This window comes from Symphalangus syndactylus, chromosome 2, assembly GCF_028878055.3.
Source record: "Symphalangus syndactylus isolate Jambi chromosome 2, NHGRI_mSymSyn1-v2.1_pri, whole genome shotgun sequence".
NCBI classification, from domain to species: Eukaryota; Metazoa; Chordata; class Mammalia; order Primates; family Hylobatidae; genus Symphalangus; species Symphalangus syndactylus.
The window spans coordinates 11,909,851-11,931,155 of NC_072424.2; the positions used below are offsets into that span (position 1 = coordinate 11,909,851).

General features: G+C 44.5%; 1 protein-coding gene across 10 annotated transcripts in view; it reads left to right on the forward strand.

The window, feature by feature from the left end:
* C2H10orf90 (chromosome 2 C10orf90 homolog) overlaps positions 1-21,305 on the forward strand; it is a 251,921-nt gene that overhangs the window by 154,421 nt on the left and 76,195 nt on the right. For 3 of the 10 annotated variants that reach the window (XM_055245816.2, XM_055245836.2, XM_055245843.2), the window contains 2 exons: positions 8,103-8,194; positions 16,566-17,694. In XM_055245816.2, the coding sequence (XP_055101791.2) occupies positions 8,103-8,194; positions 16,566-17,694 (1,221 nt within the window). Of the gene's footprint in view, positions 1-435; positions 584-996; positions 1,358-1,720; positions 1,757-8,102; positions 8,195-16,565; positions 17,695-18,369; positions 18,806-21,305 lie in introns of those variants that run through there. The other 7 variants (XM_055245821.2, XM_063616755.1, XM_055245828.2 and 4 more) reach the window with 6 other exon arrangements.

Sequence of the window (21,305 nt, forward strand, 5' to 3'; positions counted from 1 at the left end):
ATTAACTATAAGCTACCTCAAATTTGGTTGGGTATAAATTATAAAACAATGCTCATTATAATTTAGTGTCAAAGATATTTCACTAAATTGAAAACCAATCAGTCTTATAAGAGCTTGCATGGTAAACTGTTATATTGCTCAATTTTCTACATAAACCATTTGTAAAAAAAATTGGTAACAAGTAGATTAATCAGCAGTGTGACGTTATCTGGATGTATTTTAATACTAAGAAAACTTTTAAATAACTCTCATGAAAACTTGTTTTACTCATCAAAGAAGCCTCAGATGTAAACATCAAAGAGATGATTGCTGCTAACAAGAAATGTCACAAGGTGGGCTTGTATGCCACCTCCCCTGGTTGCCCTGTAAACATTCCGGTGACTTCATCACATAGAGCTTTGAGATTCTTTGGCCGAGGCTGGAAGGTGGAAGCCTGACTCATTCTGAGCCTAGTTACAGAGGTAAACTGTGGCCATTTTTTTCTTTCATTTAGCCAGATACATCCTTGTCGTTAAAAGACCTTTGAAACTGAGTAAAATGGCTTTGAAACCTCAGTAGAATACACTCAAACTGTCTGGAGAAGGTATGTTCTAATTTTTTTCCCACAGATATAACCCTTATTAAAATATAAAGTAATCTGTTCATTCTGTCCACACTGAGTATCTTCTGGACCCAGTACTGTGTGAGGCCCCAGGGGAAAGGAGATGAACCAGGTATCTCTAAAGACCTGGGCCAACTTGGGGAGACACTCAGGAACAGATCATTACACAACAGCATGAAAAGGATGCACAGTAGCGCCTTTTGGGGGCGCTGGTGTGGGCTGGCTGAATAGTGTTCCAAAAAAGATACGTTCCAGGCCTAACCCCTGATACCTGTGAATGTGACCTTATTGGGATAAAGGCCATTTGGATAAGGACCTTGGCAGATGTCATGGAGTTAAGATGAGGTCACACTGGAGTAGGGTGGGGCTTACATCCAATGACTGGTGTCTATATAAAGGAGAGAGTTTTGGAGGCACATCCAGGGAAGATGGCCATGTGCAGGTGGTGGCAGAGATTAGAGAGGGGCTGTCCCAAGCCAAGGGACACAGAGGATGCCAGCAACCACGGGACACTGGGAGGGGCAAGGAAGGGTCCTCCCCCAGGCCTTCAGAGGGAGCACGGTCCTGACACCTGGATTTCTGGCCTCCAGAACTGGGAAGGAGTAAATCCCTTTTGTATCCAGCTGCTCCCATTGCAGTCACTTTTCATGGCAGCCCTGGGAACGAATGCAGGCACCAATCCAGCTTGGGGGTCATGTGGGGTAGCGGCGGATCGGGACGTCCTTCTAAGAGAAGTGATCTTGAGCCATGTCACAGGTGAGGAGTTAGGAGTTAGCCCAGTGGGGAAAAGGGGAGGGCAGCACTCATGGTCATCAAGCCAGCCCCTCTGGGAAGCAGGCTGGGTTTAAGGATTTCTAACCTGGGCTCCTTGAACTCCCAGGGTCCCCCTACATGTGTGCTTCAATTTTATACCTTTTCTTGGGGAGAAACGAATCCCTTGCATTTGAGTTTTGGAAAGACCATGTGGCCTTCACGGTCACAAACTGGCAATGTCAAGAAGGTTTGGCAGGACCAGCTGGGAGATGAGGCTGGTGGGGTCACCAGCTTGATTGTGACCTTGCTGACACCAGCAGGGCAGGGAGGTGAACTGACGCAATGGAGCAGAGCCTTTGTCTCAGGAGCAAACCAGCCTTGGCTTTCAGCTGGTTGTTGGAGGTGAGGGGGAGGGTGCGGAGTGGGTGCCCTCATTTCCAGTGAGGGCAATGGGAGGGTGAGGAGGATATTGTCTCAGATGAAGTCAGGCCTTTGGTTTTTGCTCAACCGCCGGCCAAGGCGATGACACAGGAGGAAGAAGGGATGGAGAACCATGAAGGGGCTTGGTTTCCTTTTGCAAAAGCTGTTTGAGGTGACTTGGAGGCAGCTGGCTCTGAGGCAGTGCTCATGGAGGGAATCTGGCCTCTCCTGGGCCGGATTGGTCCCTCAGGTTTTGGAAGAGGGCACAAAGGCAGGACAGAGAAATGTCAAGGAGAAAACCCCCCAAAAGAAAGTAAGACACAGTAGCCAAGAGGAAAAAGACAGGAGACCAGAAGTCAAAGAAAGGAAGACTTCCCAGAGAAACTGGGTGGTCAATAGTGTCAAATCACACCGAGATGATTAGCTGAATTTAAAGCTGAAAAGTGATTCTCTCTGAGAAACATCTGTTTTAAAATATTAACAAGGAGTATTGTTAAAAGGATGGTGAAAATTCAGAATAAACCTTGACTTCCATAAGACTAGAAATAAGAGAAGGCATTTAAACATCCAAGAAGTAAGAATTTGAGTGCTCCTTCCCTGCCTCTGACGCTGATGATGTAGGTAGGAAAGTGTAATTATTAAACAGACTGAAGGCCTCTGGGCATTTGCCATTTGCACATTTCTTGGGTGGATTGATTCACGAGGCAATTCGTGATGGTGCTTGTCTGCTACTTTTGTAGAGATAAGCCAAGCGGTATTGGGCAACAGATTGGAATTGGACATAATTTTTAACCATATTCTATGCTTCACCCAATATTCTACTTGCTATTCTCCAAATAGGCTGGATTTTTCTGCTTTCATACTTTATCTTAAGCCATTTCTGCCTTTCCCTTTGACCGTGGCTTGGGCTATGCCACCATCCCTCTCCACTCCGTTCACCTTTGTCTAAACCCAACCCCATCTGACAAGGCCATGTCAAGTGTGTCCTCCCTCCCACCAAATTTTCCTTGTTCCCTCTGCTGGAAGGGCTCTGTCCATGGCTTATCAAGGCCAGGGATAGCAAAGCCGTGACTTTCTCTTAGAGTTGCTGGAAAAAGACAGCATCTCTCCCAGCTTTATCTCTCAGCTCAGGGCCCCACACACCCTGAACACTGCCTAAATTCCTGCTCAGTTGGATTCCCTTGCTGAAACACACACCGCCCTCCAGGCAGAAAACCAGGATTCTGGAAGTACTTGACTCAGGGCCTTGCGGTGTGTTCAGTCATGGTGGTTGTAGTCTCTGGGAAGAGGCTGAAAGTGGGGAATGGTTTTGGATGTGTGGTTCAGGCTGATGGAGACAGCAGCAGGTGCAATCTTTCCAGTCATCTTAGGAGAGAAGAGCTCTTGGCACCTACTAGTGAGCACACACACTCCCTGGGCACAGAGGGCCGGAGTGCTGGGCAGCAAACACAAGTGAGTCATAAACCAGCAATAACTTTGGGTGGTTAATTGAGCTGGTTTTTAATTACTTTCATAATAAAAGCATGCTGGCTCTCATGATGGGTTTTGTTTTTTTTTTTTCTATGATGGTTTAATTGAATCGAAACCATTGGTGAAAAGCCTCATTGAGATTCCCATGCCCACAGACTAGGTGTGGTTTTTCTAAAAGTCATGGAGTGGTTTTTGAATCAAAGCATTATTATTCTCTTCTGGGGCTTCAGACTCACCATCTGTAAAAGATGCCTTAAGTTGTCTTAGATCAACAAGCACTGCTGGACTTGAGCTATGCCAAATGTCCTGGAATGCTTGCTAAAGCACAGGGCTGAGCCTCTGTAAAACTCCTCATTTGCTAGGTCTGCAGGTCAGTAGGTGAGACATAAGAATGTGAATTTCTAACAAGTGCCCCCATCGTGTGGATGCTGCTGGTCTGGGGGCCACATTTTGGGAGCCCTTTCTGTTGAACAGCAATGCAGGGTAGGACCCTGTCTCGGGTCAGGTTTCCAAGAGGCAGATCCTGAGGCAGGGATTGAGGGCAGTGGGGCTGGGCTGCTCTTCAGGGAAAAAACACAGAAGAGTGAGGGAAACCTGATAAGGAAGGGGAAAGAGCCAAGCAAGGATGTCATCTCAGATGAAGTCAGGTCTTTGGTTTTTGCTCTGGAGCATAAAAGGCAGAGTTGTCCCAACCTTTGTATTCCCTTTTTTTTTTTTTTTTTTTTTTTTTGAGACAGAGTCTCACTGTGTTGCCAGGCTGGAGTGTGATGGCATAATCTCAGCTCACTATAACCTGCACCTCCTGGGTTCAAGCGATTCTCCTGCCTCAGTCTCCTGAGTAGCTGGGAATACAGGTGCGCACCATCATGCCTAGCTAATTTTTGTATTTTTAGTAGAGACAGGGTTTCACCATGTTGGCCAGGATGGTCTCAATCTCTTGACCTCATGATCCACCTGCCTCGGCCTCCCAAAGTGCTGGGATTACAGGCGTGAGCCACCGCGCCTGGCCCCCAACCTTTGTATTCCTAAGAGTCATCCTGGGCTGTGCTTCAAAGTGGAGGGTCATTCTCAGAGTGAAGCTATGAGCCATTGTCAGTCACTCTCCCAACAGCTGGGGTATGGGGCAGTTCTCCAGCAAAGGGCAGGACTCAGACAGTCTCGATTGCGTATTCTAAATTCACAGATACGGGCATGGGAATCAATGAAGTTAAGTTAGAGACAAAGCCCTGTTTAGTGTGTATGCTGCTGTGTTCAGGGCCTGCACACCCTCTGCCCGTTTCTTTAACCAGGACAATTTCTTGATGCAGTTATAACTTTACTATTTTCTTAGATTCCTACACACACTTTTTAAATGTTGCAGTCATGTGGTTCATAGGCTTTTTCCTTCTTTTGATGAACATAACATTGTAAGCACTTTCTCATGTTGCTATATAGACTTTATATTCATTATTTTAAAGGCCCTACATTACGTCCAATACATCTACCTCCATTGCCCCAGCTAGTCTGTGGTGGGCAGAATAATGTCCCCTCCACCCCCAGAGATGTTCATGCCTTAAACCCTGGAACTTATAAATATGTTGCCTTGGCCAAAGGGACTGGGCAAATGAGATTTAGTTAATAACCTTGAGATGGGGAGTGTAGCCTGGATTTTCCAGGTGGGCCCAATCCAATCCAAGGGTCCTCACAAGAGGGAGGAAGAAGGGTCAGAGTCAGATAAGGAGATGTGATATTGGAAGCAGAAGTTTGAGTGATGCAGGGCTGTGAGCCAAGGAATGCCAGTAGTCTCTACAAGCTGAAAAAGGCAAGGAAGAGAATTCTCCCCTAGAGCTTTCAGAAAGGAACCCAGCCCGGCCACCACCTTGATTTTAGCCCAGTGAGGCCAGGTTGGACTTCTGACCTCTAGAACTGGAGAATACCGCATGTGTGTTGTGTAAGCCCTGGATCTGTGGTCGTTTGTCGCAGCAGCCACAGGCAGCTCATGCTCAGCCTTTGTGTATCTGATCATGGCACTCCCTCCGCCTCCCTGCTGGAGACGAGGCATCTCCCCAAAGCTAGTGTTTACTGCAAGTTGTTATGTTCTGAGCATTGCACTAAGGGCTGGTTATGTCATTTAATTTCTTTCAGTAACTCCCTGAAGTAGATACCCTCATTGTCTTCATCTCATGGTGAGGAACCAAAGGATGCTGAGTAACTTGTTCAAAGCCACACGAGTAATGAGATCTGGGATTCAGGTGCTAGGACTCTGTGGTGTGATTCCAGTGGCTTCCTGACTACTGATGCCACAGTGATAGCGACCAGCTGGGTTTTGGGGAAGGCTGCCTTGATCCTGCTCATTGCCAATCATAACTGGTGTCATTTATCAAACATTAACTCCACACCCCACCCTGCCCAAATGCTTTCCATACGGTATCCTCAGTGCATGGATGGCAAGGCAGCATTTTTGCAGGAGGTGTTATTGCATGCATTTCATAAAAAAGAAAGAGAGGATACACAGCCCATCCACTGTAGGTCGGCCTGGGGCCAAGCAGGATGCAGGCCCAGACCTGTCTAGCCTCAGCCTGTGCTGACTCCAAAGTTCTTAACCACACGTGATGCCAAATGACCAGAGCAGGTGAGTTCTGTCTTCATCAGCTTTATTGTCAGTTCATCATGATGCATCACCTCTGCGCAGGAATCCAAAAGACCTTTCAGCTCTTATATCTGTGCTTCACGAAAAGTAATCTGTGCACATCATCTTGGATAACTGTCTCTGTCACTCAATAGCAGTCATAGATGGAGGCACGGCCCCACATCTGAATTAGAGCTGATGGCGCTCACTGTCAGCCAAGGACAAGATGAGACATAGCCAGGCTCTGGACAGGTCAATGGTGGCCCTTGAAATTCCCTCGAGCCATGTCTTGACCCTTTTGCAAATCTGCCAAACTTGAAAATGTTAGAGCACATTATCTTCCTCATAAAATGCTTTCAGTTACAGTCATGCAGTGCTTCAGGTTGGGGATATGTTCTGAGAAATGTGGTTGGAGGATTTTGTTGGTGTGTGAACCTTGTAGAATGTACAAACCTAGATGGTGTCGCCTCCTATGCACCTAGGCCGTATGGTATGGCCTATTGCTCCTGGGCTGGAAAAGTGTATAGTGTGTGACGGTGCTGAATACTGCAGGCAATTGTAACACAATGGTAAGTATTTGTATATCTAAACATATCTGAACATAAACAGTATACAGTAAAAATACAGGCTAAAAGACAGAAAATGGCCTACCTCTATAGGACAATTCCCGTGAATGGAGCTTGCCGGACTGGAAGTTGATCTGGATGAGTGAGTGAGTGGTGAGTGAATGGGGAGGCCTAGGACAGTATCGTCTACTGCTGTAGACTATGAGCACTGCACACTTAGGCTACACTACTTTTATTTAAACAAACAGTTATACTACAACGTTCTGATGGCTACAGCGTCAGTAGGTGATAAGAATTTTTCAGCTCCATTATAATCTTATTGGACCACTGTCATATATGCAGTCCTTCATTGACCGAAAGGTTGTCATGCAGTGTGTGACTGTGTATCTAAATTGTTCATAAACCTTTTTGATGAGTTGATAAAGGCAGGACTCTAGTTTAAGGAGCTGCTTTCATAAATCTCTTCTTTCTCATCACCTGCACTAGCAGTTGGGGAGCCATTTATTACAGCCCCTTGAAAAATCACCTTCCCTAGAGTATTTCCATTGCAGAGGCAGAGTGGTTACCCTGGGCTGCAGAAAATGGGCCTTTTCCTGGACTCGCTTCCTGTTTCCACGTTCATACCATTTCCCTGTGTTTGGTTCATGTTTCTACATTAGCGACTTGACAAAGGTCACTTTTAGAGATGGGGCGGGTGGGGGTAGGGCAGTGCTGTGGCTGCCGAGGGTCTGTAGCGTAAGGCTGTGTAAGCCCTGGGTAGACTTTGTAGTACTGCTGGCTTGCATCTAAGAGAAAGCTTCTGCCCAGGACTCCGTGAGGTACTCAGGGCAGGTTTGGTGGATGAGGAATTCAGGCAGAGCAGATCCACAGTTATGTCCACTGCTATTAAGCCAGTGGTTGGGGGATCCAGGACTAGAATCCCGGTTCTCCAGTTCTTGGTCTACTGCTCCATCCAGTTGGACCTGACAATATTCTTAGCTATCTTTGTGGCAGATACTCACAGAGAGGCACATGTGGGGGATTTTATATAGAGTGTCTCACTAAATTATCCTCAGAGGGTCTAAAACAGTGTTCATATCAGTTTCTGAGTCATCCATGACCCCTCCAATAATGGTTGCATTAAGAGGCTGAATAAAGATCAGTTTTGTACTTCACCCATTCTTAGCTCTAGTGATGTTGGGAAATCTATAGATGTGAGTCTCTCTTCTGCTGAGTATAAACTTGGGACACTGGTGAATACGATAGGGCTAAAATTATGCAATTGTGACTGAGTCTAAGGGACACAAACGATCATATGGAAGAAGAAATCTTGCAGATGAATAAACTAATAATGAACCCAGAGAGGTTAAATGGAGGGGATGGAATAAGAGAAATGTACAAGGTTTTGTCATGGTTAGACTATCCTGGCTTTACTATTGGCTGATAGAATATGTGAGTAGGTCTCGGAGAGGCTGAGGCAGGAGAATGGCGTGAACCCGGGAGGCAGAGCTTGCAGTGAGCCGAGATTGCGCCACTGCACTCCAGCCTGGGTGACAGAGCAAGATTCTGTCTCAAAAAAAAAAAAAAAAAAAAAAAAACAGAGAGAATATGTGAGTAGGTGACATTAAATTTTACAGTAGAGTTATATATTCCATTTTATCCTTTTATATACTAAAAAGTAGCAATATTATCTCCTTTTGCCTAGGATTACGGGACAACTACCACAGTAGAAGAGATCAAATTGCCCTTAAAAATCTCCAGTCTGATGTCACAGAGGCGAAATCTGACTTCACCAAGGTAACATACATTTGAACTTCTAGAATAGTCAGCAAAATGCACCCATCTATAAAACATAATCACTGGCCTACTTGTGATGTGATTACATTTTATTTTATTTAGTCAAAATTGAATTAATGTAGCAAACAATCTAGCCGTGCTATAGATTTAATTATTCTTTTATCATCTTCAGCAATAATTTGTAAGCTTGCTGCATCTTAGAATATGGCAATTGCTCCCAACTTTAAACTAAAATTTATCTGCTAGAGAGAAAGATAGAAAGAGAGGGAGAATTATGCCATACAGCATTTTGAAGATGAGAAAGAGGTACTCTGAAATCTAACAAGCTGGTATAGGTTGTTAGAACTGGAAAAAGTGTCAGTGGTCTGAATAGGGAGGAAAATTAGAGGTCATATTTATAAAATGAAATATTTCAGATCATAGGGAACAAAAGAGCTTGGTGCACAGTGGTTAATATCCTCAGTGTATCATACACCAGGCTCTGACTAATCGACTGATTCAGTTAATCCTTCCCATAGCCCCACAAGACAGGTACTGCTCTTATATTAATACCTAAAAATGAGAAAACTACAGCTTCAGTAGGTGACTTGCCCCAAATCTCACAGCTCGTATAACCTGCCTGGCTCTGGAGCTTTTGTTCTTAGCTTGCTCTAAAGGATTGTCATGGTGGAAGTCTCTTTTGAATTAACAAGATTTACAGTATGGACTTTCTCACCTTAAAAAACCGTCTGAGATGTTACAGTTTACAAGGCATCTGCTGTCTGTCAAAGATGGAGGTTCTGCCACCAATTTTTTTGTAGTTCTAAGAGAGAGTGGAATTATAAGAATCAATCTCTCATAACAGATTCAAGTAGCAAAGACACCTGTTAAAATTTTTTTTACCCAAAACGCTTGTGTTAGGTATTACTTTGATTTAGCTCTGTATTTAATAAAGCTCAACATTTCCTTCAGAGACTCCGGGCCTGAAATCCCACAAGATGGAGAAAGGAAGTTATTTGGGGTCCTGAGATTTACTCATCAATATTTAAAGCCCTTTCTATGTGAAAGCACCAAGCTCACTGTCTCAAGATGTAAAGATGCATGGCTATAATTAATTTGCTCCCTTGGAGCAGGAGTCAGAGCCCTGGGTCTGGGGAGGAAAATGAATGGGAAGAACAATGGATCACTAAGAGCTGTCCTTAGGTGGAGAGGCCAGTTAGGAGGAGAGAGATTGAGTCAGAGAAGGGCATGGGGGTGATTCTGCTGAGCTCCACCGCTACTCTTTTTTAAGAAAGATATCAACTGAGGATATTTGTCACCTGTTTTTCACATTGAGCTGGCAAATTTCAGCATTTTCCTATTGATGTCAAAAATTAATCAGAGTTTAGTCACTAATGTTGATGTCGATGTTTGCGGCTATGTGGCTGGATCCCTGTAACATACACACACACACACACACACACACACACACACACTTCTCTCTCTCTCTCTCTCCCCTTTCGCTCTCATGCTTGGTCATTATCTGTGACAGAATTCAATAATTCTGGAAATTATACCTTCTGACCACCTGCTCTGGAATCATCTGGATCATCTAATTTGGTCAGTAGGTGACTCAAATTTCCCTCTTAACTTGGAACGTTTAGAGCTTGCCCCTGGGCATGCACTAGAGGGCCTGCCATAAGATGATGAAACACCCCAGGGACTGCCCTGCTGCCCTGTGACTGTGGCTGCTGTAAGTCTCCGCCTCTCCTCCAGGGCCCACACGAGATTGATCACTTTTCCTTCCAAAATGCATTCAAGCTGTAGCAATGATGGGAAGTCACCTTTTCTGCCAAATGATTATTTAAAAGGAGTAAATATAGAACAGAGTTCTCTTCTTTAAGAAATTTTTAAAATTTTCCTCTTAATAAAAGTAATAGCAACCCCATGCAGAAACGGGAAAATACAGAAACATATAAATAAGAAAATATTTATCTGTACATTTTCCTCTATTTTCCCCAGCATTTTAACATAAGACTGTGATGCATATTAACTTTTGTAGCTCTCTTGTATTATTCTCTTATAATATCCCATCATAAGCAATTCTTCCTGTCATTTAAATTATTTATAATTTGTATTTTTAATTTCTGCAGAATATAAGATGCAGTTGTGTAGTCACAATTTACTTACCCACTCCTCCTTTAAAAAAAAAAAAAACAGTGATTCTTGGTGGTTGTCAGAGAATGGGGAAAAGGGACTGGGAAGTTAGTATTTACTGGGTATAGAGTTTCAGTTTTACAAGACAAAAAGAGCTCTTGAAATGGATAGTGGTAATGGTGATGGTGGTACAACATTATGAATGCACTCAATACCACTAAGTTGTACACTTAAAAATGGCTAAGATAGTAAATGTTACGTGTATCTTAATTTAAAAATCGGGGAAGAATAGATTCTTTCCGGCTTCTCACTGCTCTACATCACACTGCATTGAGTTCTTTGTTTTTAGTAACTGCATGGAAAGGCAAAAGTTTCATGATGGAGAGTGAGAAAAGCTCAGATTTTTCCATTTGTCTTTAAACTGTCTTCCCCTGTTGCTACATACCAGAGCAAGTTCATACATTGGAAAATGCGCTTCCATGCAAGATGAAATGCCCCTAGGCTGACAGATTATCTAGTGACCATGGCTCCAGATCAACTCAATGGAGGAAGGCAGGTTTGCAGCAAATGCGGAGTCTTCTGTGGGAAGCTCCAGTCAAAGAATCATTGGGCGAGTACAGCGCAGGCTGCAGAGCAGCAATGGGGAAAAATTCAGGTTTCAAGGTAGAGATGGGAGGAGAGCCTTATTCTTTGGAGAAATAAATTGCTACAGGAATGGAGGCATCATCTCTCCAGTGGCTTAAGAGCCGATTCCTCTGATCATCTGCTACTTGACTCTGGCTTCAATTTATGAAATTATGCCCTTCTTAGAAATACCTCAAGGCATAAATATAAAGTTAAAAACAGTCAATAAAAGCATAAAACTATGAAAGCAGTTGCCAGCACTACAAAATCACCTTTGAAACATTTAAGAGAAATCAATATCTTAAAGCAGCATCTATGAGAAAGAAAAAGTAAAAAAATGTGTTGTGTGGTGCTGGTCAGGAAATGGATGGTTCACCAAAGCAAGACACAAAACCCAGCCACTCATCTGACCTCTCTCCAACGCGAACGTTCTACCGTAAATATGAGATGATTTTCATCCTCCTTTTAAATCAAATCTGATGTCAGTTAATTTTATTCTAGATGAAAGAAATCTCTTTGTAAAGACATGTTTCGTTAACCCGGTAGAAAGGAGGATGGAATGTCACCCTGAAACAGCTTAATTTGAGAAGATATTTGGTGTAAAAGATGTAATTACTTTCTAGAGAAAATTTGCTCAGTTTTAAAAGTAGTTGGCTGACTTAGGAAAATTGAATAACCCCCCATCTCATCCCCTTCTTGGTTTCTGAGACCCAGAAGAGGGATGCAACACAAAGTGATGTGTTAGAGGCTGAATCACGTCCCCCCAACCCCCACTAAATTTATATATTGAAGTCCTATCCTCTACTTTCTCAGAATGTGACTGCATTGGGAGATAGGGCCTTTAAAGAAGTGATTAAGGTTAAGTGAGGTCATCAGGGTGGGTCCTAATCCAATCTAGTATCTTTACAAGAAGAAAAGATTAGGACCCAGACATGGAACAGAGGACAGAGGGAGGACTATGTGAAGATGCAGGAAGAAAATGGCCGTCTATAAGCCAAGGAGTGGCCTCAGAAGAAACCAGCCCTGTGACACTTTAATCTCAGACTTCCAGCTCCTAGAACTGAGAAAATTAGTCCAGTTGTTTAAGTCACACAGTGTGTGGTACTTTGGTGCTGTGGTAGCCCTGGCAAACTTATATAGATTTTTAAGAGGTTGGACCTTATCTTCAATCATTTAATGGGTCTCACGAAGAGACTAGGGTTTAATACAAAGAACTTCCCATACAAGAGTGTCCTGTGTCTTAAAGAGCAAAGAGTCCTCCAGTGTTTCCTTTTCAATATCTCCCAGTTTGTTGTTTGGGGACTTTTTGTCAAAGCTGAGACTATACACTGGGAAAATGCAGCACTTGGCTCATCGTAGATGCCCAAATAAATATGTGGAATGTACAGTTAAAGAGTTTGACCGTGACTGCATGTATGGGTAATAGAATCGCACCTAAAAAATTACATGACTTCTACATTTCTATCAGCAAAATTTCAATGTATTGGATATACAATGAGTCATTTCTATTTATGTCATTCAGGTAAACTCAAATGCATTCCATTGTAAATTCCACTGAAATATGGTATCACTTTGATGTGAACACCCCTCACTTCTTTGTTGGTTGGATTATGTCAGATATCCACTCGTTTCTGCTGGGTCACGGGAAGAGTACTGGAGCATTACATCACACATTGGTATTTTGAGAGGGCAAATCGATTTTTCTTTGGAACTGGGCATTCATCAGTATTTGTCCCTCAGGAGCAGTGTCACCTTGACATCCTGAGTGATTCCAGGGCTTCAGAAATAAGTTCAAGTTCATGCCGTTCATGATTGCTCTTCCCTCATCCATTCACAACTGATAGAGTCAAAAATCACGGTCACATTTGCCAGGCCCCACTTAATGAAATGGTGGCTAATTCCTTATCCCGTCCTCTGGGCCTCTAGGTCCTTCTGGAGGGACGTACAGGCCTACAGCCCCTCAGCACAGCCCGGGGGCATCCCTCAGCATGCACGGCCCTGGGCTCTGGTTGTGGCTTCAGGGCTTAGTCCATACATGTAGCCAGAGTCAGATATTTCCAATCCCTGTTGTTCCAGGGTGAGATGACATTCACTCATTCCCAGCAACACACCCCTCGTTGATGCCAAGCTCATGGGTGTCATGGTGTCCTGAGCCTGAAGAGCAGGTACTCTCTTGATACTGGAGACCACAGTACGAGGAAGCCTGGAGGCCGCTGCCCGAGAACCGCCCCTGTTTTCTCCTTGCTTAGCAGCTGTGGCAGCCAAAGGCCCTGTCCAAGGTCCTGTAGCCAGTATGGGAGTCCCGGCTCACGCTAGACCCCAGGTGGCCTGAGTCCTAGGCCGGCATCTTTCCCACCATATCCATGCAGAAGAATCACCTGGGAGCTGGTGAAAGATACAAATTCTAGGCTTTATCCCCATAGATCCTGAGCAACCTAGGCCCAAGGAAGGAGAGGTCTAGAAATCTGCATTTTTAACATGTCCTCCCCACCAACACACACACACACACACACACGCACACACTCTCTCTCTCTCACTCATTCACTCTAGGTGGTTTCTATGCAGGCAGTCCCTGGCGCAAACTTTGGGAAACACTGCCCTATAAAATAAGACCTATACTGCAGTTTCCAAAGTGGGTCTTTTTTTTTTTCTTCAAAGAGCAGTGTCAAAGGAGCTCCTACTGGGTATGATTGTACTCCTCATAGGATACACAAGAACAATTATGATCAGAACTAAATTTAGCTAAAATGGGAGGGACTGTGTACCAAGTGAAATAGGCAGCAGGTGCATTTCAGTTTTTCTTGTGTGTAAACTACATCCATAAAAAGTGCTACAAGGGGAAGGGATTCAGGGTGCCGCAGAAGTGTTGGGGCTACAGGCTGGAATCTCACTGGAAGCTCTAAGAACACTGATGCCTGGGCCTCTGTGCCCAGGAATTCTAATATAATTATTTGGGAATGAGGCCTGGGCATTAGGGTTTGGACGAGTTCCCAGCTGACTGATGAACCCTGGGCTGACAACTGCTGGAGAGGAAGCCCCACCTAACAGGACTTCCAGCAGCCTTAGCCTCAAGGAAGCAATGCATGATATGATCGGGAAGTGTGAGGTAGCGGTTGAGCTAAAAGAGAGGGCTGAGAGTCCCCTTTCATGACTCAGTGCTACTGCACTGACCATTTTTTTTTTTTTTTTTTTTTTTTTTTTGGAAAAAAGTAGCCATGGATATTTTTATTTATTTTTAAATGAAGTAAATTTTAAAATGACTCTCCTGTCTATTTCTTCTTTTTTGCTCATCTCTGGGTATTTGAATGTGCAATTCCCCATGTATCTTTTTTTTTTTTTTTTTTTTTTTGAGATGGAGTCTTGCTCTATCACCCAGGCTGGAGTGCAGTGGCGCGACCATGGCTCACTGCAAGCTCCGCCTCTCAGCCTCTTGGGTTCACGCCATTCTTCTGCCTCAGCCTCCTTAGTAGCTGGGACTACAGGTGCCCGCCACCACGCCCAGCTAATTTTCTGTATTTTTAGTAGAGACGGGGTTTCACCATGTTAGCCAGGATTGTCTTAATCTCCTGACCTCTTGATCCACTCGCCTTGGCCTCCCAAAGTGCTGGGATTACAGGCATGAGCCACCACGCCTGACCCCATGTATCTTTTTTAAAAAAACCCCACATATAATGTGATGGAGATTGTCATGAAAACAAGCCAACCATCTTCCTATGCCTGACTCTGAGGACACAAAGCCCCTCAGGTGGCTAAGATCACACACGCACGCACACACACACACACACACACACACACTGGCCCTCCTGCAGCCATGTGAACTTGCCATGCCAAATGTCCAGCTATTGGGGAACATGCAATTATTTGAGTCAGTAAATATTAGTCCTGCCCCGAAGAAAATAAAAATGCGACTGTGCTTGCTGTCACATCTTGGAATGAGCAAATACCCTGCTTCCAACACACACAGGCCCTTCCTCTCCAAAATGTGTTGTCTTGAGAAGACCAGCAGCTTCTTCTCACGACTTGTCTGTGTTTCTCAAAGTATGTGACCCAGATCACCTACATCAGAATCACTTGAAATGCAGTTGAAATGCAGATGCCTGGGTGCCACCCACAACCTACAGACTCAATCTCTGGGGCCTGGGGAAATTGCAGTTGTAACATCCCAGGCCATTCTCTGCATGTTGGGATTTGGGAGCTGCTGTGGCAATTGTTGGGCATCCAGTTATGCCCTCAGGCCCCCAAAGCAAAGATTCTCTGCAAGCAGTGGGAGCTTAGTGGTTACATATATTATTCCAGATCCTGGGTAGCTCTAGGCAAGGATTCATTGTAAGCATGTACCATAATGAACGTCTAAACGGGGGCCAGGACCCTGTTAGCCTTCACTAAGTGCTGGGGTGTAGTCCATCTTCCACGTCATATTTTGTAGTGCTTCATACATAACCATAATAGAAACAAATGAGTATAGACCTGGTTAGATGCTTTGTTAAAAATCATAGCACACTCTTTTGGACACATGAGCAATTTACTGTTAGGACAAACAATCTGCTGATTGGGAAAAATGAAACACCTTGGTCATTTAAAAATACTGGACAAAAACTCATACAACCGATCATTGAAATGCAGCAAAGCTACGTGTGCCTTGGTCCAGTGTCCCCTGTCCCCCAGTTCTGATAAGTGAAATAAACTGATTGCCTTAGTGTTGGTCTGGGCAAACGTGGGAATTTGATTTTTTTTTTTTTTTTAAATGTTTGTGTGTGTGAGAGAGATGAAGTTTCGCACTTGGTGCCTAGGCTGGAGTGCAATGGCACAATCGTGGCTCACCGCAACTTCCGCCTCCTGGGTTCAAGCAATTCTCCTGCCTCAGCCTCCCAAGTAGCTGGGATTACAGGCATGTGCCGCCACGCCTGGCTAATTCTGTATTTTTAGTAGAGACGGGGTTTCTCTATGTTGGTCAGGCTGGTCTCAAACTCACGACCTCAGGTGATCCACACACCTCAGCCTCCCAAAGTGCTGGGATTACAGGTGTGAGCCACCACGCCCGGCTGGGCATTTGATTTCTATTGTTTTGCTCTCTGGACCTTGACTTCCATGATGCCAAGCAGCAGGGAGCAACTGAATTAGAGTCTAAACCCGCAAATGTGGAGGACTCCAAAGGACCAAGGTAGGGAGGGGGCTCCTGGTAACCACCGTTGCTGTTTCCTTTCAGGACTACTGACTGATCTCCCACATAAACCTGTGGCCCCAAGTTCCAGCCACCTCCAGAATTCTGTCTTTCCTCTCCATTGAGAATATGAGCCTGTATTCAGGGGTTCCTGGGCTTGGCGGAGGTGGTTATCAGAATTAGATGATCCCCGTTGACACATCATTAGATAAATTAAGAATAGACGCCCAGCAGAGAAAACCAATTCATGACTCAGGCCAATGTTTCCAGAACGTGTAACTTGTCATAAACATCTAGTTTTCCTGCCCTTCCTGCCGTCTCTGAGCATCAGGTGTGCAGTAAAAAGCCTTGGACACGACATCTGAGTGTTATGAACCCAGTGCTCCGGCATCCTGGTGGCCCTTGAAAGAGAGTTTACTGTCTGTGTTTCAATTGACTGCTTGAATAATCGGGATCTTTTTCTATTTGCAGGAGACCCTGGCATCACAAAACACAAAAACGATTTCATCCATAGTCATCTCCCAGATGATTGATGAGAATAAGTCAAGAGAAAACAGGGTCTCCTTGCCCCTACCGTGTGCGATTGCTCAGTCTCGTGCACATCACGCCAAGCAATCTCTGGCTAACCGCAGCGGAGTCAACATTCACAGAGCATTTGCGCTACTTCCGGGCAGATTAGGAATCCCAGCACCGTCAGATGAGCAAGGACCTGAGACAGAGCTGCCGCCCAAAGAGGAGAGCCCCTGTGGGGGCCCCCGCAGAGGGTTTGCATCCATCACCATCACGGCCAGACGCGTGGGCCCCCCAGCCAGCGCCCTGGTGTGGGGGACTGTTGGGGACTCTCTGTGCCCCAAGTGCAGGGCTGAGGACACACCGTTCCAGGCGCCCCCGGCTCTGGCCAATGGCGCCCATCCAGGTTGGCATCAGAGATCTTTTGCCTGCACAGAGTTCTCCAGAAACAGCTCCGTGGTGCGGCTGAAGTTTCCCGAGGCCCACACAGGGTTGTGTGAGAGACGCAAGTACTGGGTCACCCATGCGGATGACAAAGAGACCAGTTTTTCTCCAGACACCCCACTGTCAGGAAAGAGCCCGCTGGTGTTCAGTTCCTGTGTCCACCTCAGAGTGTCTCAGCGGTGTCCAAATTCAATCTATTACGTAGACAAGTCTCTCTCCGTCCCCATTGAGCCACCTCAAATTGCCAGCCCCAAAATGCACAGATCGGTCCTGTCGCTCAACCTCAATTGTAGTTCCCACAGATTAACAGCAGATGGAGTAGACGGCCTAGTGAACAGAGAGCCAATAAGCGGAGCCCTGAAGCAGGAGCTCATGGAGGGAGACCAGGACCTCGTAGGCCAGCGCTGGAACCCAGGTTTACAAGAAAGTCACTTGAAGGAAACCCCATCGTTGGGGCGGGTGCATTCGGGGACCGGCGCTTGTCCTTGGAGTGGTTCTTTTCCATTGGAAAACACAGAATTGGCAAATGTGGGAGCTAACCGCGTCACTGTAAGAAAAGGAGAAAAGGACCATGCAACTCATTGTCATGCCAGCAGTCATGCCAACCAACTGTCCATTCACATTCCTGGCTGGAGTTACAGCGCAGGTGAGTGGTGCGTCCATCTGCAGGAGGGTGGCCTGCGTAAATGTCCTAGCAAGGTGGCTGTTGAGTGAATTTCTTACACAAAACTTATTCTAAGAGGCGTTTCTAAGTAGACTTGCAGTGATCTGCTCTGCTCATAGTTGATAACTGATAGCTTGGTATCGATGTCTGATTGGATAGATTTCTTTAGTTGAGACTTTTGTAGATTGTAAGAGGCCTTCTGTCAAATTCTTGTTCCCAATAGTTCCAGACCATATGTAACGAGAAGGAAATGATGGCCTCCAAAGAAAGTTAATTTACAACATGCCCAAATTGCGTTCCAAAAGAGGGTGAGAAGAATGAAATGCCATTTGCCCCCAGATGTTTCATCTCTCTCGCCAAACATCTGCATATTTGGAAGTGTCCAGATTTCTGTACTTTCTACTTTTCAAGTTAGCCTCATTGATATAAAAGCTAGACTGCAAAGCTTCATAATGGAGCGTTTATGTGTGACTGTGTGTATGTGAATGTGTGTGTGTGTGTGTGCGTGTATAGTAATTATAGGACATTTTCTAAATTAGGCAAGTCAGGGACTCTGTGTGCCAAATAGTAGCAGCAGCAGCAGCAATTTTCTGTCCCCCTGGTTTTGTCTTCTGGGGCATCATGGCCAGGATTTGTTGCTGTTTCTGCCATTTCCAGGGCTGGGCAGAATTCCCAAGGTGGGCTGCCCTGAGGACTCTGCTCCTTTCCTGGGAAATCAAAAGAGGAAAGCAGGCATTTTATGGAAGAAAGAGGCCAGATTTCTTTCTTTCTCTGTGTAAACTTCTGACTTTCCACTTTACTTTCTGCAAGAGGCTCTGGTTTATGAATTACTGATTTTCTATTTGGAAAAAAGTATTTAAAGATATTAGTATATACAATTGAAAATGCAGAATATGCATAATGATTTTACGGTACAACTTTTGTTCATTAAAGCTTTATTAGTAAAAATGACTGTAAAACATTTAAAGTTATAATGTGTATAGAAATGTTAAATGATGTAATTAATTTTAACAAGTATATATATATTGAATGCTCAGAGATTTTTAAGGCAATTTTGGCATGGCTTTCAGATTGATTAAACCATTGAAATGCATGTCTTACAGACTTATTACAAGAAGGACAACATAGGCAGCTATCAGTTTTCCAAAGATAAATCCCACTTTAGTATTTAAAGAGATTGCTCAAGCTAAGAACTTCGTCTTCCTTATTGATGACGATTCCAGAAATATACCACTGCATTGTTGTATGTTACCCCAGTTAAAGCACATCCTCATTTTTAAACCACGTTTCATGGTGTGAAATAATAATTTGGATTTATAGTACTTCTCACCAAAGGCTCTTCATTAATAATGAGAGCCAGATCTCAAACAATTGTACACTCATCTCAGAGGGGGCAGCAAGAGTGTGGTTGTGTGTTTTTCACACAACTTACTTTTTGGCTTTGGTGGTGCAGAGAAGATTTTTGATTGTGATTTTGTGAAATGACTACTCCTCTAAGGGATTATCTTAGGCAAATAGTATAAATTTATTCTACATCCTACGGGCCAACATCCCCCAGAAAAAGCACAGATCCCAAAGATTCACATGTGGAGCGTTTCAGTGGCTTTAAGCCATGAGGCTTCATTCTACTGTTTGAGGAAAGAGATAGTCACAGACACCAGAGGAGTCTTGAATACTTTTTTTAAAATTTCAGTAGCTTTGGGGGTACAAGTGATTTTTGATTACATGGATGAATTTTACAGTAGTGAATTCTGAGATTTTAGGGCACCTGTCACCCAAGTAGTGTATATTGCACCTGTGTGTGTGTGTGTGTGTGTGGTGTGTGTGTGGTGTGCGTGTGTGTGTGGTGTGTGTGTGTGGTTTCGTGGTGTGTGTGTGTGTATGGTGTGTGTGTGTGGTATATATGTGGTTTGTGTGTGTGTGTGTGTTTATCCCTAGGCCCACCTCTCACCCTCCCCTTTCCGGGTCTCTGAAGTCCATCATATCACTCTGTATGCCTTTGCGTACTCATAGCTTAGCTCCCACTTATGAGAACATACGGTTTTTGGCTTTCCACTGCTATGTTACTTCACTTAGAATCATAGCCTCCAGCTTCAACCAAGTTGCTGCAAAAGACATGATTCCATTCCTTCTAATGGCTTAGTAGTAGTCCACGGTGTATATATAGACCACATTTGGAACAGCTTTTTGTAGAGTTGTGATCTATTATTTCTAGCTCAGTGAATGTGGAGGAGTGATACTCTCTGAACTCCTCATCTGGGTAACTAGAGCAGGGGGTAGATTGGGTGTTTTTCGAGGTCCCATCAAACTTAAAATTTCAGCTCTATTTGCCTAAGGTGGACTCTACAAAGAAAAGAGGCTCCGTGGGATCCTGGACCCTTCAGTCACAAAGTCCAAAGCCACAGAGCCCTGGGGTGTGCTGTGGGGCACTTGCCTCGGATGCCTACAAATGCACACCCTCACCTACACGTGAACCCCTGGCTGTGTGCTCCCTCACTCGGAAACTAATTTCCAGTGGACTCTATTTCTTCTCAGGTGACAAGAAAGCACATCTGTCCATGCTGTAGAATTCTGGCCTGAAATTTACCAGCACAGCTCATTGACTCTAATGACCACAGGCTGTCCTTACACAATCTGCACAATGTTTGGAGGGTGAGCTTGCTGACCTTCAGATTCGACAAAACCTTTTAGCCTTAATGCAAGAGCTTTCAGACTGCAGCAGTGCTCATTAAAACCCAGAGGAACTGTTTATATTTTCCTGTCTGAAACTGGAATCCTATCTGAGACATTCTTGACAGCCTCCTGTGGTTACACATGCTATTAGCAGTCTTCATACTTCATAGTTACTAAATCTGATTCTTTTTACCTGAAGGATTCCAAAATACCTCATGAGCAGGATCTTCTGTTGGCTGGCTTAGTGACATTCAGCTGCTTGGTGGGTACAGCCTGGGCGATTCTACAAACAGAGGCAAAGCAATTTTAGTTCTAGTCATTAGGTCATTGGACAGAAAGTTCTACAAATTGTATTCATGAATGAGCCTGCAGGATATGCACCCAAAAGATAAGATGAGGAAAAATGAGACACAAGCACATCATGCAATTCAAATAGCTGTGTCTACTGAGACATAGCATTCCAATAGACGCGTGAGCACCTGCTCTTGTCTCGGGCTGAATGTTAAGGAATTGGTTCTCTCTTTGCTCATCTCCTCGGTCCCTGCATATTTTGTCTTTACATCTCTACTATTGGTAAGCATTCGGATAGCACCATGTAGGTGGGCATTGGGCAAATCTTCGCATGTATCATAAAAAAATTTAATCCCCATTCTTGCCATCACCACCATCATCATCTTCATCTTATTCATAACCACAACATATGTTGTAGAAGTCCTAGGTGCCAGACCCTGGGCTGCATCCATTATTTTGAATCATTCAACCATCTGTAAAGAGTATCATTATCTTTATTTTTCACACAACACAAATGAGGCTTGAAGATTAAATGATTTGCCCAAGTCCACGTGGCCAACTGGTGCTAGAGCTGTGTACTCGTCTCCTGCTGTTCCCTTCTCAGTGACAGCCCCAGGCAGGGCAATTAA